The sequence below is a fragment of the Stenella coeruleoalba genome, assembly GCF_951394435.1.
Source record: "Stenella coeruleoalba genome assembly, chromosome: 12".
Lineage (NCBI taxonomy): Eukaryota > Metazoa > Chordata > Mammalia > Artiodactyla > Delphinidae > Stenella > Stenella coeruleoalba.
Window position 1 is genome coordinate 74,915,942 of NC_137158.1, and position 26,571 is coordinate 74,942,512.

A 26,571-nucleotide genomic window follows, 5' to 3' on the forward strand; every position below is an offset into this window, starting at 1 on the left:
TTACTTTTCCTAAATGCCAAGTTTGAATTTGTTTTTATTAAATCGGGGTGGTTATGTGTATACTAAGTAGCCATTATTATCCATAAGTGAAGGGCATGTGTTTGTTTGTTTGTTTTTAATTAATTAAGTAATTTTTGGCTGCGTTGGGTCTTCCTTGCTGCACGTGGGTTTTATCCAGTTGCAGTGAGCGGGCGCTACTCTTGGTTGCGGTGTGTGGGCTTCTCATTGTCGTGGCTTCTCTTGTTGCAGAGCATGGGCTCTAGGCACGCGGGCTTCAGTAGTTGTGGCACACGGGCTCTAGAGCACAGGCTCAGTAGTTGTGGCGCACAGGCTTAGTTGCTCCGGGGGGGATGTGGGATCTTCCCAGACCAGGGATCGAACCGTGTTCCCTGCATTGGCAGGCGGATTCTTAACCACTGAGCCACCAGGGAAACCCTCACGGGTTTGAATAATACTAACTTGCTTATTTGTAAACCTCAGCACGTCTGGTTCCGGAAGACCTAAAACTAATGGAATTGGGTGTGTTGCCTGCTTTTATATAAAAGCCAAACTTCAGAGGAAATTGTGAGAGGGTTTGGAATCATTTCAGTAAAAGTTTTAGATTTATAACTGGAGAATACATTCTATTAGTGTATAGGTATGTATTTTTTTAAAGCTTAAAGCTGATTCTGTCATTCACAATTGAGCGATTGCCTTGATTGGAAGGATACATTTTATTTGTTTGGATATTTGTCAAGTGTGTAAGTATTAATGTAAAAAACAATAGATGTTAGTTTGATTAGAGCAAAGCATTTAATGTATACTCTAATGACCAAAAGCTTGAGCAGTGTACAAATTAAGAATTTGATCAGTTATGAATATATTGGTAAAAGAGGTACTTTCAGTTTGTTCCTGCGATAAATCAGAGACATTAGAAGATCCATCAGATGTTTTGTAGTCTGTTTGCAATATTAAAGCAATGATGGTAGGACTTCTGTTTTTTGGAAGTGGTATAATTACAAAGTGAGAGGAAAGCATGCTTTTAAGAGTGTGTAACATTTAAATGAGTGTGGGGCTTTAGGGTAATTTGCTTTGAGGTCAGTTACTTATTTGAGCTTTATTCTTAACAATCTCCAGTTTTCCTTTATATTGATTACATTCTGTATTCATAGAGATTTTTAAATTTTAGTTATTAAAAATATATTTTTTAATCAATGTAATACATATTCATAATTTTGAAAGCTGAAAATACTGTTAGGCTTATGAAGAAAAAGTAGGAGTGTCTTTCCCACTCCTTAGTCCCCTTCCCTAGAGGTGTATATTTTATATTTACATACTATATTTATATATTTTTATACAACAACAATTTTGGCTGTTTCTCTGCTATTTACTCTTTTATTCCTAAATATACATTTACTGCTTATTTTTTCACTTCTTGACTTAAGAGGAAATATGATAGATCCCTCACGCTCCACACAATTCATTTCCCTCCATCCCCTCAATAAAGTTACATTAGAGTATTAGTTTAAATCAGTAGTCAAGGTGCATAATATTATGATTTAAACAAATGTTTTCACTGCTAAGTCAAACAGTGAAGTATGACCACTGCTCCTTTCTTGTATAGTCATTTGTTTTTCCTGGAGTTGATAACTACCTTGTCATTTATTTTTGTCTAGTGCCTATTGATATTTTTTGTTAAACTCTCCAGAATCTTTGTCAAACTTGTAATTTTTTTTTTGTACGCTCCAACATATAATTACTATTCCTCCATGCCAGGCTTTCTTCCTGGAGCCCCTATGCAACAATCTGGAGAAGTTATTCTCTGGGTTTCCTGAGTAGCTACTGTCCTGAAAGTTCTGTTCAGATGCTTTGTTTCTTAAATCCCAGTCTTCCTCATTTTAGTTGGAGTACATCATCCAGTAGCTTTTTGAGAAAGGATGCATAAAAGGTAAATTTTTCCATCCTTGCATATATGAAAATGTATCTTCATCAATAGGTTGGATGGTGTAGAATTCTAGAATAAAATTCATTTTTAAAAATCAGTTTTAAAGGCATTATTCTACTGTTGTATTACTTCTGTTGTTAAGACATCTGATGCCTTTTCCATTCTCAGACCTTTGTAGGTGACCTATTCTTTTCCCTTCAGTTAACTTTTAGGATTATCTCCATATTTTGAAATTTTACAGTGATACGCTCTAGTGTGTGTCCTTTTCTATTCATATGCTGGGTACTTTGTAAGCTCTTTTATTTATTTTTTAAATTAAATTTTATTGGAATATAGTTGCTTTACAATGTTGTGTTAATTTCTACTGTACAGCAAAATGAAACAGCTATACATATACATATATCCCCTCTCTTTTGTACTTCCTTCCTGTTTAGGTCACCACAGTGCATTAAATAGAGTTCCCTGTGCAATACAGTATGTTCTCATTAGTTGTCTATTTTATACATAGTATCAATAGTGTATGTGTGTCAATCTCAATTTCCCAATTCCTCCCACCCTTGTAAACTCTTTCAGTCTGAAGATTTATGCCTTTCAGTTCTTCAAAACTTGCCTTTTATCATTTATTACTTTTGCCCTCAGTATTCTATATTTTTGGCTCTCCTGTTATGTAGATGTTTCACCTTCTGGATGGGACCTCTAATTTCTTATCTTTTCCCTTCTGTTTTTCATCTCCTTGATCTTTTGTTCTACTTTCTGAAAGATTTCCCTGACTTTATCTTCTAGCCTTTTTACTGATATTTAAAAATTTCAGCTATCTTATTTTTAATATCTAAGAACTCTTTTTTTAAATCACTGTCTACTATTTCATTTTAGTATTTCTTCTTATATTATGGATACACTCATTTCTTTTTTTTTTCCTTTGAGAATATCAGTCAAATGTTTTATTTTCTTTGTTTTTGTTTTCAAGATTATTCTGCCCTCTGCATTTTCTCAGAATCACCTTTTTTTCTGTCTGTTTTTGTCTGTCTTTAGTGATTCTGGGGCGTGTACCCATGTTTGAATGTTAGGACCCAGTACACTGATTGGAATCTGTGTGAGCACAGCTTGTCCATTGGTGGGTCTCACCATGGAGTGACCAGGTTGCAAATCAGATTTTTTTCAGTGTGTGTGTGTATGGAGCAGGGGGATTCCTCATACTGTCACTATTTGGACATCTTTTTTTCTGGAGTTTTTTTTTTTTTTTTTTTAAGAGTTTGATCCTGTTAACTCCTATCTGAGGGTTGATCATCCGGTTTCAGCCTTTTTGGAAGTAAGGATGGGAAGGTGGCAGAAGACCTCACCATTGAATTCTTTGGGGACTAGAACTCCTTTATTTATAGTTAGTTGGGAAATTAAGGTAAGAGTTAAAACAATTAGGTATTTGGAGAGCAGTAGCAAATTGTTGTGAAGGGTTAGACAAGCTTAGTGGGGTTGTAGTCAGGAAAAGTGACGGATTATATGCTGATGAATTAACACGTGATGAGGGGGTGGGGGATTGCAGCTGAGAGTAGATCCGGACTGGTGGGTGTAGACGTGCCATTTACTCACTTTATCATTCCCTTTTTCTTCAGTTCTTCTGGGTGGAGAAGTTCATGTTTTGGTGTTTAGGTGAGAAAGGTTGGATATGCATGAGTCCCCCTCTCCCTCGAGGTTTTGCAGTGTCTAGGGAGAAAAATATTTACACTCATTCACAACAGTTAGATGAAATGCAAGGTCTTGTCCTCCTGGAACAAAAGCGTTCCTCATCCGGTCTCTGTAAGGAGGCTTATGAGATGAAAGGATATGGTATTTGAATGCTCTCAGAGTTCCAAAGGGAGAAAGAAGGAAAAAGCGCTGGAGTTTACGAGTGAGCCTCTCGTGTTCCTTGTTTAGCTCATGGTTTCTAGGAATGGAAGTGGTGTCAAATGCTGGGGAATTTCAGTCAAGGTCATTGATCTATTAAAGAATAATTTCAGAAAAGTTTGGGTAGTTTTGCCTTTGAGCTTACGTGCATAAGAAACAGATTTTACTGGCCCTGGGATTGTGATGATAAACATAATAGCTTGTGTTTCCCCAGAGCTCTAGAGTTCAGATTGAGGGGGGAAAAGCATTATCTTATTTAATCCTCACAACCATCACTTGAAGTAGAGAACTTGCATACCTTGTCTAAGACCTCATGGCAGTGAGCAGAGAGGCCAGGACTCATCCCTGAGTTTCTGACACCTGATCTTGTGCTCTTTCTTTCTATCCTGCCAGTCTTCCTAAGCTGCTTGACTCGGCAAGACCTTTAGGACATTAAAGGACTTTGTCTTATCTCAGCTAAATGCCTAACAAATTAATGATGTTCTTTTTCAAGTCGTCTTCTCTGGAGGTGCTATTTTTTTGATCAAAAGAATTTTACATACAATTATTATGCCACTTTGAAGTTAGAAATGTAAGGAAGCCATCTTTGCGGAATCAGACACGTCTATTTATAGTCTCATTGCAGAGGCTGGGGTGGGGAGTGAGGGGTGGAAAGAAGGCTGGGCTTTGAATCAAGAGTCTTACACCAGCACCGGCAGCAAACGTGTGTGACTTTAAGCAATTTTCTCAACGTCTCCGAGCCTCCATTTCCTCCTTTATAAAAATGGAGGTAATCATAACCACCTCCCTGGGTTTTAGTAAGGGCTGTTTGCAATGATAATTCTCTTAGCCACAACAACAACAACAATGATAATAACAGCTCAGTCATTACTGAGCACATGCCAGGCACTGATCTAATCACATGTATTAACTCATTTCACCTTCGCAACGGAGCTGTGAGGTTGGCACTATGATCGTCAGCTAGAGAATGTGAGACACAGAAGGCTGCATGATTTGCATCAGGTGACATAGTAAATAAGTGGAGAAGTCAGGGTACATAGGAAAGCAAGTAACATGGAGCTTGACACATGCCAGTTGAATCTGGTTCCATGTAAGGCCGTGCTACTCCATTACATATTAAATACGCAACATGCCCAAATTCACTGATAATGATATTCAATTTGAAGAGCAGACTTTAAAGAAGCTGCTGATTTCACAGAAGTGATATTGTTTTGGCATGTCACTTTCTGTCACAGACTGTGGCTCCACGGTTTCATTGTGTGTGGGTCCCTGGCTAATAAGAAAGGGACCCCATGTTGATTCATATTCATGTGTCCCCATGTTGATTCATATTCCAAACTGTGGACCCTTGACATTTAAATATTTCCTGACTTAGACCCTTTAGAAAACACAGCAGTATAATTGTGGTCACCACACTAACAGATTAGTGATTAACTAGTATGAATGGTGTTTTAATTTTTTCCCCTTGAGCAAATGCCATTTCTGATGTAGCTGATATTAAAATAGAGCTGATTTAAAGGTAGAAGAAGGATGTTTCTTCTAAAGGTAGAAAAGGAGTAATTTTGTTTTGGTTATTACTTGGATTTGAAGGATCCTAGTGGACATTGTAGAAATCAGGGAGAAGGATGTCGAGGCCAGCTAGCCAGGCTAGAGAGGAGCTTCTTTTCTTATTTCTCACTCTTACTTTGCATGGTTTCCAAATCTCAGGATCACGGAGGAGCGCTTCCATTGTACTGGGGTGGTGGACAGAAAAATGCACGTAGTATGGGCTTGAGGGCATCTCTCTTACCATCTGTTAAGGGAGTTGCCAGTTCTATCTGTGGACTTCTAGAAGCCTCTTTTTATAGTTAAAGGGGGCTGTGCCATTGCTCTCTGATAAACATCGGAGTTTTCTTTCTGATTTATTTCCTTTCTGTTATATGGAGGTCGAGGTACTACCTATCATCTTAGCGATCAAAGCCTGTAAGTTGATATGCATCAGGGGTTCACTCAGGATGACTCAGTCTGTGAGTAGGTGGTGAAAGGCATCTTTGAATTCCAGTAGTCAGCTGGGTCATGGAAATGTCATGCCATGTGACGGTACAGAAGAAGGACATCTAATTATTGTTTGCACATAGGAATTGACCAGAGCTTTCAAAAAGGCTGGCCTGCTCTATTGTTCGTCCTGTGTTGGTGGTAGGAAGGCAGATTCTCCTTTGCTTTGGTGTCACGGTCACTGCATCGTACTTTCCTGACAGGCTTTGGTGATGGCCATTGTCAACTCATACTACTCACGTCAGTCCTCTATCCATTTAACATCTTTTTTTTTCCCATTTAACATCTTAACCTGTCGTTTAAAATATTGTTCAGTTTATGTGTACATGGAAGTACTCCCAGCCCCTGATCACTGAGCCGACTGCAGCAGAGAGAAAATATAAACTGGGAGAGGCTGGGTGAATGACTGGAGGAGGCATGGCTCGGCATTTTGCTATGTTCTCTTTGTTCATTTGCTCAACAAATGTTTATTGAAATCTGCATGCCCGTAACTAATCTAGGGACTTAGGCTAGTGAATATGTGATTGTTAAAAACAATCTCTTAGAAGGACACAGCCAACTATGGTGAGAATTTCAATGCTCAAAGAATATTAAAATAGGAATAAAAGGACAGAAATGCCAGGGTGTCAGCTTATCCCATGGTTCTCTAAGTTAGGAACCAGTTGCTTAATGGAGAGTGAGTTTAGGGGATCTGTACTCTGCTAGAAAAAGCAGAAGAGGCAGGCTACATGCAGGGAAACCTACCCTTTGAAAGCTGTCACCTTCAGAACGATGTTTCTGAAAAGTGAGAATTGGGAAATTACAAAGAAAGACCCAAATCAATGAGAATGACATTCTAGTGGTTGGAGCCATTGGCGATGAGAGCCTAATTATGTCTTAGTGTAATTAGACAGGTAAATAATAAAGAGTTGGGATTTATTAGCCAGAAACATGGGAAGCTTCACCTGTGGCCCAAAGGATTTTAGTCCCAGTATGTCAGTTGCTCACACACGTTCATTAGGCCTCCTCTGACCAGGGGAAAAGAGCCAGGATGTGCTGGAGCTGGCATTTGGACACATTTTGAGCCGACATCCTGTGCTGTCTTCTTCTCACTGCCTTTCTCTTAATTCTTACTAGGTGAGCACAAGCTCTACTTCGGAGTATTTATAAATCTGATTCTGATTGTCTTTATTGAGGAAAATCAACCCTGAAATATTAGGAAAGCTTGCCAAAGACATGTAATCATGGAGCAAAACTCTGCATTTATTTCCTGGTCTTACTCAGCACTCTGCAGTGTTAGGGAATGGTCCCCAAGACCGTCCTCACTTCTGACACCAACTGCAAGTTCCAAGGTCCCCACACCATACTCGTGTTTGACAGTTTGCTAGAAGGACCCACAGAACTCACTTAAAGTTGTCATACTCACAGTTAAGTTTTATTACAGTGAAAGGCTACAGGTTAAAATCAGCCAGGGGGAGAGATATATGGGACGGAATCCAGGAAATGCAAATGCAGAGCCTCAGACTGTTCTCTCCCCGTGGTGTCATGGACAGTGTTGATTCCCTCAGCTGTGATGTGTGTGTTATGTACAGAGTAGCCAATGAGGGAAGCTCACCTGAGCCTGGGAGTCCAGTGTTTTTATTGGGACCTGGACACGTAGACATGGTTGACTGTGCATGTAGCTAACCTCAGTCTCCAGACCCTGGGGATATAGAGCTGATACCACATGACCTGAAGTGCGTCGTCCCCCCACCCCCCCCCCCCCGCCCCCGAAATCACACTGTTAGACTCTCTCGCATGGCCCAAGGTCCCCGGGTAAACAAAGGCACTTTTATCAGGGAGGCGTTCCAAGGATTTAGAGCTTGCCACCTGGGATTCTAGGGCAAAGACCAGACCTCCTGTAGGGCAAGGTTAAATTCTTTACTACACTCTTAGAAGCAGGATGACCATGAGAATAATGATAATGATGATGATAACAGTAATTGCAAGAAAACATTAGGAAAGAAGAAAGAGACGCCATTATAGGAAGAGCCACATGCATCTTGCCTTTTGGGAGGCTTCCCCCCTCTGACCTCCCCCTGCAAGAAATTAATGATTGTTATTTTATAAAAGACTTGGTGGAGGAGGTACAGGCTTTAAAGGGCAGTGGACCTTCAAATGGTTGGCATTTTCCAGTGATTGATTGTGATTTTATGGCCTTTTCTTTTTCCATTAAATTCAGAATGAATGATCATGTTTTAAAAGCTGATCAACCCTATATTAAAAACAGCTTTACATTCTTTTGTGTTTAGACTTAAATGGACAGAAGAAAAAAATATGAGTTAAAGACAATTTGACACGTGACTTTTGGATTTCTATATCTTTAGCAAAGGGAGTCACAATCAAAGAAGCAAGTCTCAAACAGTTCAGAAATGGGTTTCTTTCATTTAGACAAGATTCATGTATTTGTAGTAAATAATATTGTTCTTCATTGATAATGGGACCCATGATGAAAGTAGTTTCTTTAGTGATTATAAAGTGGGAGATTATAATTTTGCTGAATTTACCCCATTGATAATTTACTGTGGTTGGATTACTTATGTGGACCTTACGTTGAGGGAATTGCAAGTGTACGGATTGTGAGAAACCCATTAGTAAGTGAAGGAAGAATTAAATGCCGGTAAGGTTGAATCTGGTGAGGGCAAATGAACTGTTCCGCTGCATATAAACCAAGGTTAGAATTTGGGTACAAAATAAATTAATCTAAGAGCAGTGGTCTGAATCTCTAGAATAGATTAATGGGACTGCTTTCACCAGCAGAACAAATTAATCTTTAATAGTGGATAGTCAAGAAAATAAATAGAATAGTGTCAGTGGTTTTAAGTTGAAGGCGGGGAAACCAGGATGCTGTTAAGACCTTCAGGAATTCATGTTGGCAGAAGTCATTATAAGCACAGTAGGCAGAAACCCTCACCCAAAGCAGATTCATAAACCTCTTTTCAGATAATGAGAAACAGGATCAGTTCTGTGTGCCCTGCCAGCAAATGAACCTCTCTGAAGGTAAACCCTCTCCCTTCCCCCCAAGAAAGCAGGGGAAGTGAAGTGTTTCAGTGATGAGTGATGATGGCATTTGTGGTACTGAATAATGCCAGTGGCTGCGGGGAGCAAATCCCAGCATCACACAGGGATGGGGTCGCCCCCGAAGCTGTGTTCCTCAGGGCTGATTCACTGCGTGCCCCTTTTGGCCTCCTGTGTGACCCCGATATCCAAGCCAATGAAAGTTTACAGTGTGATTTTTAAATGCTTAGCCAGTTCTTCGGGTGAGGACATTCTGCCATTTGGAACAGTTTTCAGGTGTTGCCATCACGTTTGAAAAGAGGTACGTACTACCTACCCTTCCATTGTTCTCACGTATCTAATCTTTGTTGGATCTAGAAGTTCTTCTCATAGAGCCTGGTGACTCTAGTTCACAATACTGTATTGTATGTGTGAAAGCTGGTAAGAGAGTAGATCTTACGAGTGTTCAGCGTAAGAAAAAAATCGTAACTCTTTGTGGTGATGGATGTTAACTAGACTTACCGTCATGGTTATTTCGCAGTATATACATATGTTGAATCATTGCGTCGTACTCCTGAAACTAGTATAATGCTATATGTCAATTACATCTCAATTTAAAAAAAAAGAAATTCTTCTTTCTCCACCCGATCACTACTTGCCTGATTCCCATGTCATTTGTTGAATGTCAGGCTTTTGGGAAGAAGCGTCAGGTAGCTGTGTAGAACGTGCGCGAGGTGACTTGATTTGCTGTCGTTTGGCAGTGAGGCTCAGGACCTGGGGCAGATGGGCCCTGTGAACGTGCATTTTTAGGAAATGACTAGTGCATTGATTGGGGTGACAAAGAGGAGGCAGCACACGGGGAAGCCGCTGACCCCCATGATCCCAGGCTTCAGAACCCTCCCCTGCTGTTTCTCCTCACCCCGGTTGGTACTCCGTGGAAGGGGTGGGTGGTATTTTTCTGGCAAGTAGGTAGAGCATCCAGTGTTCTGCTGGGTGCCCTTGTTCGGCGCTCGCATGATCTACACGATCACTGTGGTGGGTGGCACCATTCACCGAGCTGCGGTTTTAAGCATTTCTTTGGAAAGTCCTTTTGTCAGGAAATACTTCCAATCAAAGGGCTACCGCGTAATATCCATTTGTCTTGTTTATCTTTTCCAATGACTTGAAATGCTTGAAAGAACACGAGTGCGGTTGAATCATGCACAGAGCAGCGACTTGCAGTGATACCCTGGTTTCTCCTTTTCCCCCTTTCCGTTGGACCCACCTTCCTTAAAGCAGAGCAGTGTCATCACTGAGTGTCACGGATGAATCACTTCACTTTGAGCGACTAGGGAAGGGTCCCAGACGCCTGCCTATGGCGTTAATTACAAAATGCGCGTCCATCTGCCGCCTCTGGCGCAGACCCCAGCAGGCAGGAGGGGGTGGCAGCTGAAAGCCGCGGGACCCAGGAGGGATCCGGGACAAGAGCTCATGGCCACTGCGAGGCCGTGCCCTGTGCCAGCGCCACACGGCCAAAACTCCAGAGCGAGGAGGGACCTTGTGTTCTCGTGATGCTGCCAGGTCCCTTCAGAAGTGTACTTTGGCTTCTTTCTCTCTTAGGAGTCTCTCTGTAAATCAGGTGGCTGCCTGTCATATAAAGTCAGGTTTCCAGGGTCACTGGAAATGTTTCTTTTCTTTCTATTGCTTCTTTGATCTCTTCTGTACGTGTGTGCGCGCGCACATGCCTCCCTGACCCCTCCACCCCCAGCATCCTAGGCTCTGCTCTTCTCCAAGTGCTTCTCCTTTTCCCTAACTCTCCCAGGTGGCCTAATGTTCCAGGGCTGAAAGGAGACCCTCTAGAACCTTCCTCCATGGTAGCTGGAGCCAGTTGATACTTTGTACAGTTCCACCCTCCCCCACTGATATACAAAGACTCTTGGGTTGCCTCTCTCTGCTACTTCACTTTAATGCCTCGGCCGTATGAATTAATTGCTTCATACACACATATCTTTACTTTGCAAACCTTTGCTGAGCACCTCCTGTGTATTAAGCTCCACGCTAGGAAAACAAAGAGGAGTTGGATCCTTGCAACCAAGTAGGAGTGACAAGTGTGCACATGAATTACCTTGCATGCTTTTTAACTATATAAATGATACTTTGCAAGTTTTCTCAGCCTGCTTATTGTGCCCAACGTGAGATTTGTGAGATTTGTCCATGTTGATTCAGGAGGCTCTAGTTTATTCATTTTTATTGCATTCCTGTGCAGTAACATTTTAAAAAGTGTGTATAGTCATCTTTATTATAATTCATGAATACATTAGAAACCGACATGGATCTCTTTAGTAAGACATCTAGGTTCTCATGGGCATCTGCTTTCCACTCGTTAGAAAATCCTCTGTTTATTTGAGAATGGTAAAAAAGGCCAGTATCTTAGTGTCATTATGACAAGTCTTCACCTCATAGGAAACCTGAAAGGGTCGCCGGGCCTCCCAGGTCCTGAGACTATACTATCTTAGCAGACCTGCCCACACTCAAGTGTCTTCTGGAATTCCTTATAAATTTCAGTGGCGAGGGCTTCTCTGGTGGTGCAGTGGTTGAGAGTCCGCCTGCCGATGCAGGGGACGCGGGTTCGTGCCCCGGTCCTGGAGGATCCCACATGCCGCGGAGCGGCTGGGCCCGTGAGCCATGGCCGCTGAGCCTGCGCGTCCGGAGCCTGTGCTCCGCAGCGGGAGAGGCCGCAACAGTGAGAGGCCCGCGTACCGCAAAAAAAAGAAAAAAAAAGTTTCAGTGGGCACCTGAGCAACAGAACATTCTATTACTCTGCTGGCTTTTAACGTGCAGTTCCAGGGTTAAATAATTGTGCCCAAACTTAACATTTTCAAACTGTCCAGGCTTATCTTCCAAAAATAGTGTATTACTCACTTTACCAACTCTCCTTGCCAAGTAAAGGACCCCAAAGCATTAAGTGTTAACTGCAAAGAAGTTAGGCGAGGCTTCTCTTCTCTCCCCAAATCAAGTTTTTTGGAATCCCAAGAGAATGCAAGTACTGCAAATGCAGGGCAATGGTCTTTCCCGAAAAAAGCAATAACATTCTTATGTATTAATATACTATAATACACTTATCCTCTCTTCTGCTGATACTCACTTAGGCTGTCTTTGTTCACAGACAACATGATTGTCTATGTAGAAAATCCAATAGTGTACAAAAAAGTTACTAGAACTAATATGTGAGTTCAGCAAGCTTGCAGGATACAAGATAAATATTTAAAAATCTATTGTATTTCTCTATACTAGCAGCAAACAATGTAAAATTGAAATAAGTGCATACCAGTCACAATAATGTAAATATGAAATATTGAATACTTAGGAATAAATCTGACAGGAGATGTGTAATACTTGTACACTGAAAACCGCAAAATGTTGCTTAAACCAGACTTAGATGGGTGTAGAGATATACCATTTTCATGGGTGAGAAGATTCATTATTGTTAAGATGTCAGTTCTCTCCAAATTGATCTATAGATTTAATGCAGTCTCAGTGAGAACCCAGCAGGTTTTTATTGGTAGGCATTTACAAGCTCAATAACTCTAAAATTATGAAGGAAATGTAAAGGACCTAGAATAGTTTTGAAAAAGATTAATAACTTTGGCTGACTAACATTACCTGATTTTAGGACTTCTTATAAAAATCTGTACTTATCAAGACGGTGGTATTGGTGTGAGGACAAACACATAAATAGATCAATGACCCAGCCATTCCACTCCTAGGTATTTACCCCAAATAAATGGAAGCATATTTCATACAAAGACTTGTACGTGATGTTTTAGCAACTTTATCTGTAATAGCCCCAAACTGGGAATAACTCGAATTTCCATCCACAGGTGAATGGGTACACAAATTGTGATACTTCTCTGAAGTGGCGTGCCACTTGGCAGTACAAAAGAAATGGACTGCGAATACATGCAACAGTATCACTGAACCTCAAAATAATTATGCTGAGCTAAAGAAGCCAGACTAAAAAGTATATAGTGTTACGTTTCTGTTTATAGAAAACTCAGGAAAAATGCAAACTAATCTATAGTGACAGAACACATCAGTGTTCTCCTGGGGTAGGAGGAATAGGGAGAGGAGGGAGGGATTGCCAAGGGGAATGAAGAAACTGCTGGAGGTATTGGATGGGTCCATTACGTTCACTGTACAGATGGTATGCTCATAGTAATTTTATGCTTTAAATATGCCTGATTTATGGCATAACAATTATATTTTAATAAAGCTGTTTACAGAAAAGTCCCTGGAATCCTTTTAGTGTTGAGAGCTTCTATCCCAACCATTCTACTGAAACTTGTCCTCCAGGACACAGTGGCCCCTTTCTTGCCTAATCCAATAGCTCTGTCTTTGACTGATTCAACCTCTCATCAGCAATTCCTCCTGTTGGCTTTAGCTGCACACTTTCTTCACAATATTGTAAATCAACTATACTTCAATTAAAAACATTTTTTTAAACATTTTAAAAATAAACTAAAACAGCACACTTTCTTGAGTTCTCCCCTGTCTCATTGGTTCTTCTTTTTAAGGTGTCCTTTGCTGGCTGCAACTCTTTTGCCAGACCTCACTTGTTAGAGGGCCTCTGGCCTTGCTTGTGGCCTTTTCTTCCTCTCTATGTACACTTTCCTCCAAAGTTTTCTCAGCTGGTTTTGTGATTCCAAGTATTGTCATCTTGTGCTGTTCGATAGAATTTTCCGAGATGATGGAAAAATCCTATATCTGCATTGTCCAATGTGGTAGCCACTAGATGTATATGGTTATTGAGTATTTGAAATGTGGCTACTGTGACCAAGGAAGTGAATTTTAATTTTTATTTATTTTAATTAGTTTAAATTGAAATAGCCACCTGTGGTTAGGGGCTGCTGTATTGAATAGCCTGGGTCTAGATCATTGTGTTTACAAACTATGGGTGGTAACCATTAAGTGGTCTTGACCTGTAGTTTTTTTCAAAAGATGAAATAGAATAGAAAATATCTCACATGTAGTAAAAGTTACGTTTTTACAGAAAACTTTTGTTTCCTTCTTGCATCTCTGTGTACTAGGTTGCTATAACCATGGATAGATCACATAGAGATTTTTAGGGGTTTTTGTTTGTTTTTGTTTTTAGGTGAAAGCCACTGATCTAGATGCTGGTGATGCCCATATTTATGTCTTCAGCCATGAGCTGAGACCTGAAGTTACATTTATCTGACTTCTTGACACTTACCCTCAGGTACCTACTAGGCAACTCAAGTCTGTAAACTTGTTTTTTCTTCCTCCAGTTACCCCCATCTCAGTAATCATCACCACCCTCTGCCAGTGTTCTGCTAAGGATCAGTGACCTTCATTTCCTTTGCTCCTGTGCCTGCTCCCTGCACCTACTCCCACTTTCAGTCCAGCAGCAAGGTCTAGGCTCTGCCTCTGAAATGGATCTCAGATCTACCCATTTATTTCCATTTTGGCTTCCATGGACTTACTCTAAGCCACTGGCATCCCTTGCCTGGACCATTGCAACAGCTCCAAACTGATCTCTCTTTCACTCTTGTCTTCATAAAACTCATTCTCCACATAGCAGCCAAAGGGATCTTTTAAAACCCTAACCAGACGATGTTGCTTCTCTGCTTAAAGCCTCCAGTGGTCTTCCATTACACCAAGGATACTCCCTTGTGGCCTTACTGTGGCCTACAAGGCCCTGGTGAGCTAGCCCTCACACCTCCAGCATGGCGCCCATCACGCTCACCTTGGCCTTTCTGCACGAGGAACACCCACTTCCTTGCTTGTTTCTCTGCAGTGACTCTGCACACGTGCCATGACCCAGACCGCAGATCTTCTTCAAGCTGGCTCTCTTTATTAATTCAAGTTGCAACTCAGAAGTCATTTCTTCAAAGGGGCAGTCCTTCTTTGACTAAAGTAGTGTCCCCAACCCAAGTCCAGGTGATCTGTTTTGGAAGTGAATGAGATATGTTGTTACTTATATAAGGTATCTTTGAGTAATATAAGCCAAGACCCATCAGTCAGTTATTTTTTTTTATTTTTTATTTTTTGTGGTACACAGGCCGCTCACTGTTGTGGCCTCTCCCTTTGCGGAGCACAGGCTCCGGACGCGCAGGCTCAGCGGCCATGGCTCATGGGCCCAGCCGCTCCGCGGCATGTGGGATCTTCCCAGACCGGGGCACGAACCCGCGTCCCCTGCATCGGCAGGCGGACTCTCAACCACTGCGCCACCAGGGAAGCCCATTATTTTTGATTAGAGATCCTTGAATCTTCTTTGAGAATCATCTGTGATCAACAGAATCCTTCTGTGCAAGTGGTGTTACAAGTTTTTCTCTGAAGAATCAATGTTGGTCTTGCTAGTTTTTAACTTAGCTGAGCATCTCATTATGCAAATTTATTGAATGGTTTAAAATATGTACAATACAGTTATATTAAGTTATAGACATATAAATTGCATTACTATAAAACTTAAAATTAGTTTTTCATTAATGTCAATGTATCATAAATATAAGATGCATTATTTAAACTTTTTAATCACTGAGATTTATGTACAGCATGACCAATTTTTGGAGAAAATTTGAATTTGATTTAAATTACCAAATCGCTTTTCTCTTGAAGAAGAAAGGTCTATAGTTTAGGGTACATTATTCCTTATGTGATTTTAGTCTTTATTTTTATATAATGGTCTTTATGAAAAACATGTTATTAAAATAGTGCAGAAATATGACCAGAGTTAAGATAAATGATAAGGTTTGTGATTTTGACCTTTGCTTCAAAAAAAAAAAAAGGGAAAGGGAAACTACACTCCAGTGCTGAAATTTTCACAGCAGTCATTTGAGTAACAGATTGCAAAAACAATGAAATTAAAACTGTATGCTCAGTATCCTATGTATTGTTTAAACCACATGGTAAAGGGGGCAACAGGAAATGCATTTAACTTTACAAAATGAAAATTGAATATAAGTGGGGAAAATATAAGTGGGGAAATTTGACATTATTTCATCTTAGAAAGTTCTTAAATTAGATAAAAGTAGTGTTCAGAAAACTAAAATAGGGTGTCATTTTACCTCCCGTGTATTCCATTGTGTCCAGGTTCAGAAACAGTGGTGATTAAAATGTTTATGTCCTTTGACCTGCTACTGGATAGCTCTCCAAAGGGAATAATCCAAATTGCAGGGAGAGATTTATACACAAAGATGTTAATTGTGGCATTATTTATCATTTTGAAAAGCCAGGAACCAACCAAATATCCAGTGATGGAGGAATTGAGCAGACTGCAGAACATCCACATAATAAAGGGCCGTATAACCATTAAAATTAATTTTTAAAAAGACTAATGTTGTGGGAAAAAGCCTTGACATAATGCTAAGTGAAAAAAAGATAGATTTATACAGTATGATCTTAATTAGGTAAAAATAATTTCCATAGAAGAAAATACGTTAATAGTGGTTCATTCTGAAGAGTAATTGTTGCTGGTTTGTATTTTCTAGGTTTTCTAGAAAAAGCACATGTTATTTTTATAATAGCAAAAAGATTATTAAAAAAAGAAATCGTGGTGGCTAATAAAATATTAACTATTTAAGCATACTGTGTTTTCGTGCTGGAGAGAAGCACAGGGACCATTTAGTCTGGGTGCTATGACTAGGGGTTGTAATTGGTAGGCGAGATTGTCTGAGAGCTGGTTTTCAGAGGCCGTGACGGAGAGGAAGCCTCCTTAGTGTTTTTGCTCTGGGATGCCCCTACTGTGCACAGTTCTGTCGTGCACTGGCTGTCCTTTGCTGATCAGAAAGTCTGACTGGCTGTCAGCTTTGCTTCAACAAATATAAGAAAGGAGGACAAAGTAATTGTTATCTAATAAATGTGACATTTGGTAGGCAAAAACTTTAATACATGAGGCAACAATGAAAGATTGCTGAGGGTTTCAAGTGGGAAGCATTCTAGGTTGTCCTTTATTTAATCTTTGGGTTTTCATCCATGAATAGTCACGACATCATTTTAGTGGGTCTCCCCCAGCATTACCTTTTAAATAGGAACGATAGGGTGCATGGCATATAGTAAGTATTTATTCTTTAAATTCTTACTTCAGGTATGTTTTTGTACGTACGTACTGGACTGTAAATGTAAACGTGTCTGTTTTTCTTTTCAAACTGTGATTTGTAGTCAAATAAAGTCAAGAGACTCTTACTGTGATCTAGACCAGCGGTTCTCAGGAATATGCTGAGACCAGAAGCATAGGTGTCACCTGGGAGCTAGTTAGAAATGCAGATTCTCAGGCCGCACCCCAGACCTACTGAGTCAGTAACTCTGGGAGTGGGCCCAGCACTCTTTGGTTTATATAATAAGGTCCCCCCCCAACCGGTGATTCTGATGTGCACTCAGATTTGAAGACCACTGGTCTAGTCTTGCTATTTCAGGTGTGGTCCAGAGACTAACCCTGGCAGCCAGTTGGAAATGCAAAATCTTCAGCCCTAACCAGACCTACTCATTCAGAGTCTACACGCTCCCCAGGCGATTTGTATGCACGGATTAAAGATTTAGTAAAGGTTGGGAGGCATTGATCTAAGCCACAAAGGCCTCCAGGGGCCAAGTGGTTAACGTCAGTGAGTAAAGGCAGCTTGGTTTTCTCTCTGGAGTACAACAGTGAGAAAGCAGGAAGGTGTGAAGGTTAAGCACCTTCATTTGTTAAAAAATTGTACCAGTTGAGTTAACACACCCAGCTAAGCTCATCAACTAAGGTTAACTGCAGTTGACATCAATGACTTCAAGCAGATTTTAAACCCAAATTTTAATAGCATGACCCCCTCATAATAACTTCTTCTGATCTCTTAGGAATTTATCAAGGAGCTGCTCTCCCGGATAAGAGGCATGAGGAAACTGAGCCCCCCACAGAAGAAGACTGTATAATTCCGGACGAGGTGGAGCTCTCCTGGAGACCCAAGAAGGGATTTCGACTTCACGAAGACTTTTATTAAAGAATAGTTGTCCTTATGAGCAACTTTTTTGGGGGTAGGGAGGGGTGGTATCTATTCGACATTTATTCAGGAATGTTACTTTTTTGTTGTTGTTTTTAAAGGTTTTGATGGTGTAATATTTTAATAGCAAAGACATCACCACTCTGGTTTCAGCCCAACCAGGGATTGACAAACCAGGCAGACACGCAGGGCGGGGCTGGGCCAGGCATCTTCTTGGAGAAACCAGATGTTTAGGACCTAACTATACAGGGATGATGGTTTTCTTAGACTTTTTTCTGAAGTTGTACATTTGACTCAGAAGTTGAATTTCTCGTGCTTGTATATATCTTCAGGCAACTAAGTTAACACGTTGATGTGAGTTTTATTTCACATTGATGGAATACACTTGTGGTCGTCCTTTCATTGGAGGTCACGGCACGTATGTTTTCACGAGGCCACTAGGTATTCTTGGCGTGAGTGCTGGAGACCTACAACATTCACTTTATGCACCAAAGTGAAAGAATTCAGTGTATCCGTTATTTTAATGAGCTACACTACAACAATGTGGAGTTGGTCAAGGGCTTAATTTATGGACTTTGTATCATTTTGTTAATCGGATGCTTTGCCAGGTTATGTACTTATTGCCTCATTTGTGGTATTATTCGAGTTTTCTGAACCCTTTCTTTGAATGTTTATTCAGATTTCTAGAGAAATGCCCATGCTACCTGAGTGGTGTTTTGCAGTGGAACGAGGAAGCGCCGTGTAGCAATTCATCCTCTGCTTTCAACCAAATACTATGTATTATTCTCTCTCCATGAAAGCAGGTCGTAAGGAAGTGAGCAGATTAAGTTTCTTCCTCCTTAGAAGTAGTTCTGGTCACTTCGGTGCCCAGGCAGCATCAGACCAGGGTGGGGTGAGCTGAGTGATGAGCAGGTGTAAAAGAGAGAAAGCCTCACCTCCTCTCAAGAAGGTGGACACAGGAGCATTTGCTGGTTTGGAAGTGTGGTGGAGATTTCATTTCTGGCTTCTCTCAGTGGCGTGTGGTGAGGACTCTGGCCCTAGTTGTGCACCCTGATCCCTTTGCTTGGAGCGGAGCCTGGGATGCCTACCCTGCCCCTCTCAGTTCTATACCAGATCCCTGGAGAAGGATCAAAATGCAGATGGCTGTGGGCGGGGTCAAAGGTCAGAGGAGAAACTCTTGCTTTCCTCCAGGAGGTCCCCACTGCCTCCCCACAGAAACACCCCATACTGTAAGGTGTCTCTGGGTGGCCCTGTCAGAGGACAGGGGTCAGGCATTTTATATCAAGGGTGCTCTGAACATATTTTATTTTTTAAAAGAACTATGTTTGTGAATTTTATGTACACTGGCAAGCTTTTGAAAATGTATTTAATTTTGTAATGTTTACCAATGATTTATTTACAAGCTATTTACGCAAATAAATGAAGCTGCTTACAATTCTGCTTACGTGTTTGCCTTGGAAAAAAAACACTGATGTGATGATTTCACTTCGTCAGATGCTCTGCAGACAAGGGTACCAAGCATTTATATCAGCTTTTCATTTTCAGGTCTTTTGTCATTTGATCCTAGACCTCACCTGAGGTGTCTCCAGATCAGGCAGTGAAAGCAAAGGGGCCGGGACACATCCCCGGCTTGAGAAGGAAACAGAAGGTGACTCTGTGCCCTTGGCCCTGCCTGCCTTCTAGTCCAACCCTGTCTCAGGCCATGCCCCTTGCATTTCACTAAAACTCCCTTTTGCCCATCTGGTGTAAATCCTCAAGATTTCAGATTACTCAGATATTCCAATTATTGTTAGAAACCCGTTCACCCTGTGAGTACAGAAAAATCAGAATTCGCAGGACTTCTGTTAGGCTTGACCAGCCCAAGTTACGGTCTTCAGAGGAAATAAGAATGAACTTGTCCTGCAGAGGCCTCTGGTCCTACCACATCACGCATTGCCTGCCTTTCCTCCCTGCCCTTGCTCAGGGACTGGCATCCCCTGACTCCCCTGAGCGCTCAAGCCACAAGCTTGGGGTGTCTGGAAGGTTCTCTGTATTTTTTTCCTCCAAAGCTTTGCTAAAACTATTGCCTGGGTCTGGAACACACTCTCCACCAACAGGCTCTCTCTGGAGAGCTGGACTGGACCCCTCCTAAGTGTGTGCAGGGCTTCGTGGCATGTCTCCACGGTATCACTACTGGCTATTCACCTGTTATCTCTTCTGTTCGACTCTAGGATCCTTGAGGTTAGAACTGGGTCTTATAAATTAAGCCCCTGGTGTTTGCCAATTGAATAAATATGATAAAAGATTCTTCAAGAAAACTCAACTGTTTCCTTCCCAGCTAGGAGAGTGATTCTTAGACCTGAGTGTACGTTTGAATCACCTGGGAAGCTTTAAAAACAGCTGATGCCTAGACCCCAGTCCTAACCAACTTAATGAGAATTTGTAGGAGCAGAGCTCAGGCATTTTTTAAGGTCCCCAGGTTGAGCGGCCCTGGGCCGCTGGGTCATTCTTGTGTAGTCTGATGCACACATCTGATCACATGGCATCCTGCTTGTGCTGTCACGGCAGGTGGCAGCTGTGACGTGAGCACATTATCTATTTCTCCTTGTGTTTTCTACTGGAGGGGAATTAAAGCACAGGACTAGGAAAATGACTCCAAAGTATCCAACTTCTGGCCCAGTGATCGCTCGAACACTGGTGAATCTAAGTTTAAACTTTACGGAGGGGCGTCCATTTACAACAATCATAATAATAGTTCCCATTTCTTGATCATTGTGCTAAGTGCTTACCTGCCTTATCTCATTAAATCTCGACATTAATCTCATGAGGTGCGTTGCATTATCCTCACTTTACAGATTAGAAAATCAACTCAGAAAGGTTAAGCAGCTTACCTGAGGTCACACAGTTACAGAGCTGAGATTCAAACCCTTTGACCATTAGGCTTATCTGCCTCTTACAGGGGTTACTCTCAGTGCCATGCACAGGAGTGAAAGCTGGGAACTCCATCTACAGTGAGCCGGGCCCCTGAGCTGGCAGGGGCGCGTGGGGAGGCTCTGCGGTCGGAGGGGTCCTCGGCCACCTGCCGGTTCTCTCTCAGTCCTGAGAACGAAGGGCTCCCGAGCTGTAGGGCAGCCAGGCTCTGTACCGCGGCCCCTCTGTTTCTGGGCTCTTATGCCTTCTCCCCTAACAAAAAGCTCCTGGGCTTGGCCTTAGCCGCTTGGCATGGAGTGCCCTTTCATCAGTTTCCTGAGAGAACAAAATTAAGAGAAAGAGAAGCCCAGGGTAATGTGGTTTCCAATTCTTGCAACACACAGATATTTGATTTTCATTTACAACCTGGAGTCCCCACGAAGGACTGTGTGCTGCGCAGAATCAGTTTATCAACAGTAGGGGAGTACCTGGTTATATCTGGCTCTTTCCAAGAAGACTAAATGGTTGGGAACATGAGCCCTGTTTGAGTCATGACTACCATTTCATGGAGGGGTACAGAGAAGGGGCCACAGCCAAGAGACAGCCAGCGAAGCACGAGGCCCACACCTGGAGATGCAGGTTGGGGAGCATCTGGGAGATGAGCTTGTCCCTTTCCATGGTCAGAGTGGGAGCTAGAGGTTTGCCCTGTGGCTTAGTGCTGCTCTGGGCATTGCTCCACGCCCAGCCCACTGGGATTGAGCTTGTCGTTCTTTTCGCTGCCCCTCGGGTGTTGCTCGTTGAGACGCCCAGGCCCAGAGCCACCTGTTCGTGTGACTGCTGATCGACACTCCCCTGCTCCCACCTCATTTTTGCTTCTGAGTCAAAGGTGCTGGGGTTTCCCTCTGCTTCTTGGGGACCTTCCCTGAGTGTAGGCACTTTGCGGGAGCTTCCTGTCATCCCCCTCCTTTCACCCCTGCTTTGGGCACTAGCCTCAGGACCCTTTGATGGCTCAAATGGCTTAAGGTGGCTTGGCAGGGAAGTACTGTGGGTGGGGAGGACCCCTTGTCTGTGGTCTGTCCGAAAACACAGAAGAACTCAGTGTATTTGGTAACTGGAACTTTGGGAAAGCCAGTTTCAAACTGGACACAGACAGGGGGGACCGGTGATTTTCCACATTGCTCTTTTCTTCTTCCTTGCATTTATTTCAACCCAAAGGATCCTGGAGAGTTACTACTGGGAGCTAGTGCCATTCCCTTTGGGATTCGGGACGGAACTAGCTATGTGTTTGTGACTTGCCTGTGAAAATCAGGTGGCTTCTCACGGTCTTCTGTGAGTAAGAAAGAACAGTCCAGACTTCATGGAGTTCCCTTCCCCCCCGACTCAGACACAAGGGCTGGAAATGCTTCACTTCTTAAGGGTTCTGATGCCACTGTGGTGTTGCTTGCCTGGGGATGAATTGTTTGTGTGAGACTGGACTGTTCACCTCTCGGCTGTGTGGATGTTCCCACAATAGCACACTGGACGGGCAACTTAGTAGAGTACTGATACGAGAACGACTGCAAGTTAGGTCCTGGAAATCTGTTTTTCTGGTGCTTTTATTGGCTCCACTGAATAAATAAGGCCAGATTTATCTCTGCTACATATTGCCTTTGGCGTTAGGCTCTTCAAGTAGGGTGTATTAAATGACCTTGCTGGTTGGGGTTCACCTTGTTTTGGTGGATTCTAGAGGTAGGAAGTCCTATCAAACATGGGGATTTAAAAAAGGGCACTTTTAATGTTAGTGCTGTTGACTTGCTCACATTTATACACACACACACACACATATAAATTCAGTGTTATCCTTGTAAGGAGACAGTTCTACACAGGTCTCTCATGTTTCTGCATGTTTGTGGGCAGACATTGCCTTAGTTATGGACAAATGTTTTCAATATGTTTGTATGTGCAGCAAACAGCCTTGGAGGATAGAGATTGTTTCTCCCTCTAAAGCAAAAAGCACATGAGCTTACTGCCCATTATAAAAGATGCAGGTTCCGGGGACTTCCTTGGTGGTCCAGTGGTTGAGACTCCACGCGTCCAATGCAGGGCGCGCGGGTTTGATCCCTGGTCGGGGAACTAAGGGAAGCCAGTGGGGCTGGTCCCGTCTCACTCACACACAGGCTCGTTCGGGAGGTGGGTTCCACGTCCCCGTCCTCTTCTGCTTTGTGTGGTGAGTTCCGCCCATAGGTTCTGAGGATCACAAGCCTTTGGTGTAGATTTAGCTTCAACAGGCCACAGGTCTGCTTCAACGGCCAAAGCCCTTTGGCTAATCTGTGCACACCCGGGGCTGACAGAACACCTGGAGAAATACCTTTCCTCCTCCTTCCTCTCCCATCCCTTCTAGCATCTTGTTTAGGTCGGCAAACAAGCAAACATGTGAAAGACAAGCATGTGAACACTGGTGTGCAATGCAGAGCAAGGAGTGGAAGAAAAGTCCACACTTTATCATCCTGTCCCTGGGAAAAAAACCGAGGGAAGAAAGGATAAGAATGATGCCCTGGACCTCAACAAACCACTTTTCTGTACATTCTTCTGTTGTTTCCTAGGTGTGCAAAGAAAGAAAGTTACTGTGTTATATTTGGGCCGGGAATTTAAATTCCATAAAATATTTTATAACGTCTAGGAGGAAGCTCTTTTTTTTTCCCTGAGCTTTTAAATAAATTTATTTATTTATTTATTTTTGGCTGTGTTGGGTCTTCGTTTCTGTGTGAGGGCTTTCTCCAGTTGCGGAGAGCCGGGGGCCATTCTTCATCGCCATGCGCAGGCCTCTTACTGTCGTGGCCTCTCTTGTTGCAGACCACAGGATCCAGATGCGCAGGCTCAGTAGTTGTGGCTCACGGGCCTAGTTGCTCCGCGGCATGTGGGATCTTCCTAGACCAGGGCTCAAACCCGTGTCTCCTGCATTAGCAGGCAGATTCTCAACCACTGTGCCACCAGGGAAGCCCAGGAGGAGGAAGCTCTTAATTGCTCTTTTTGCTCGTGTTTTATCATGAATCTCATTTAATCCAAGGTGCTGCTTCGTAATTTATGATCTTTATGTGGAGGAAACACGGAAGATACTTCATAAAGCCACTCTACAAGCAGGCCGCACATTTAATGTTCGGAACAGAAATTGCCCTTGCTTAAGCAGTCTCCCACCCTTCCACCTCCCTGATATCAAGAATGACTCATCCATGTATAGGATGAACCAGACAAAGCAATATTTCTAATGAGCTGCAGACCCTGAAGGCAGAAACCCTTTAAGAGTTGAAACTCCCATTTTATTGCCAACAACAGATATCAAACTGAATGTTAGTTCAGTGATGATCGTCTGGGGAAAAACGAGCAGAAATGAAGAGGTTTTAAACTGATAACCAATCATTAATCCAGTCAACTCCCTCAAATACTAAATTCATTACTAAGGGGGTCATTATTTTTCTGTTGTCAGAGTTTCAGTGAAAAGTCCTTGGGGGTTATTTATGAGTAATTGGGAAAGTAAATGTTGATGTCTGCTATGGATGTTTTATGACTAACTCTTCAGATCTTTATATGGGATTGGTTGAGTCTGGAAATCACATTGGTTTTCCACCCAAAGCTTTTATTTATTTTTTGTTTCTGTTTTTGTTTTATTGGAGTATAGCTGCTTTACACTGCTGTGTCATTTTATACTGTACAGCAAAGTGAATCAGTTATATGTATACATATATCCCCTGTTTTTTGGACTTCCTTCCCATTTAGGTCACCACAGAGCACTGCGTAGAGTTCCCTGTGCTATGCAGTAGGTTCTCATGACGCGAGAGCTTTTCAATTACCTGTAGTTGTCAGGTGGGATTGTCTCCTCAGGAAAGTGGATGGAGCTTGCCCCCCACGCTGTGCATTTCAGGTTTTTAAAATAACGTTGCTGTCGGGCTTCCCTGGTGGCGCAGTGGTTGAGAGTCCGCCTGCCGAGGCAGTGGACGCGGATTCGTGCCCCGGTCCGCGAAGATCCCACATGCTGCGGAGCGGCTGGGCCCGTGAGCCATGGCTGCTGAGCCTGTACGTCTGGAGCCTGTGCTTTGCAACAGGAGAGGCCACAACAATGAGAGGCCTGCGTACCGCAAAAAAAAAAAATAATAATGTTGCTGCCGCCTCTGGTCTCCCCCTTTCATTTGTTTTTTTTTGTTTTGTTTTTTTTGTTTTGTTTTTTTGTGTGGGGCAGGCGTGGCCTTCACTATGATAAGGTCCACAGTGGGCCTCCAGTGGGCTCTAGGGGGTTGGCAGAGTGAAAAAAGCACTTGGATCTGTCACACAGCCTGGGGTCTTCGGGCAACTGATTCTGTCTGGGCTTCTGTTTCCTCCTCTTAAAATTAAGAATATTTGCCTTAACTATCTTGTGGAGGAGAAAGGTGCAAATGAACAATAAATGTAAAAGGTCGGGCACAGCATAAACATCGACCAGAAGCAGGGGAATTCCCTGGTGGTCCGGTGGTTAGGGCTCCGCACTCTCCCTGCTAAGGGCCCACGTTCGATCCCTGGTCAGAGAACTAAGATCCTGCAAGCCGTGAGGCGCGGCCAGAAAAAACCAGACCATCGACCAGAAGCAAGTGAGTACGGTAAGTGTATTCATCAGATCGGAAGCTTGAGTAACTGCAAAGACATGGTGCCAATCAATCAAGCAATCAGCAGCATTGGGCTTGGAATCAGCCCCAGCTCTGCTGCTTACTATCTATGTGATTTCAGGTGCTGCCTTAAGTGTCTGCCCCTTGCTTCCTTTATCTGTAAAGTTGGAAAGCAACAGGATTAGAGTGTATATGTATGTTAGCATATATAAACATACAGCACCCTACTATTATATAATTAGAGAGATACTGCGTGTGGTTACTTAGAATACTTCTCTTGCTCATTTTCAGTTTTAAAAATGATGATCTCTACCCTTAAGGCCCTGGCTTTTTCTCCTCCCTCTTCCTTCTTGATCTGTTCCCATCGTTGATCTGATTCTGCTCGACCACAGGTGTGAAACCAGGGGGAGCTCAGTGGAGTTGACAGCACACCTTAAGTCTTCAAGGCCACCATCAGACTCTCTAGAAGCAAGACTGGAGCATCTGCCTGTGAGGGACAAGTGTCTGTACCCCACAGTTCTCAAGCTCTCCAATTCCAGAGTTAGAAGCTTGGAGGACCTGAAAGAACTTTTGATTTGATCTTTGTTGTCTGTGTATGACACTTTCTACTCCTTAGTATTGAAATGTGTTTGTATCATTTCTCCCTCTTGGGGTCATACTTGGCTGGGGGTGGAGGTGGCCACTGAGTAAGTACCCTAAATCCAGTAGCCGTCCCCATGGGGGAAAATTATGGGTAGGACAATGGACGTCCATAGCCAAGTTTCAAAGAAGGAGAAATTCGTCTAACAAGGCACACATGTTTTTTTCCAGCATTTCTTGGGCCGATGTTTTTTTAAATCAAGGACAAGGCTATGGAAAATCATCTTTAATTAAACCTGCAGTCATTCCCTCTAGGGCTTTGTACTGTGTTCACCTCTTAAATTATACACTCCAATTAGCAGAATCCTTTCTCCTAGCCCCGAGGTTTTATTTGCAGCTCTCACCATACTCTGGCAGCTCCAATCTGTTTCATTCTGTCTGGAAGCATCATCTGTACGATTTCTTCCCTGGCCGCCTTAGGCTGCATTCTTTTTCTCTCCCAGTGTGTCTTTGTTGTAAGCCCGGCTGAGACCACAGCCTGTTAAACCGCCACCCCCTGCCTATCCCTACCCCACTGACTTTCACTCCTGGCGCTTCCCCAAATCAGTCTCCACCTGTCCATGTATTTAATAAAGATGCTGACCAGCATTCTTTGCTGCTTTCAGAA

At 42.6% G+C, this 26,571-nt stretch overlaps 1 protein-coding gene across 1 annotated transcript in view; it reads left to right on the plus strand.

Annotated features, from left to right (window-relative positions):
* PPP1R14C (protein phosphatase 1 regulatory inhibitor subunit 14C) overlaps nt 1-19,247 on the plus strand; it is an 86,602-nt gene extending 67,355 nt beyond the window's left edge. The window contains exon 4 of the mRNA XM_079939479.1: nt 17,681-19,247. Within this exon, the coding sequence (XP_079795605.1) occupies nt 17,681-17,755 (75 nt within the window). The 3' untranslated portion in view covers nt 17,756-19,247. The remainder of the gene's footprint in view (nt 1-17,680) is intronic.
* Nucleotides 19,248-26,571: the final 7,324 nt, after the last annotated feature.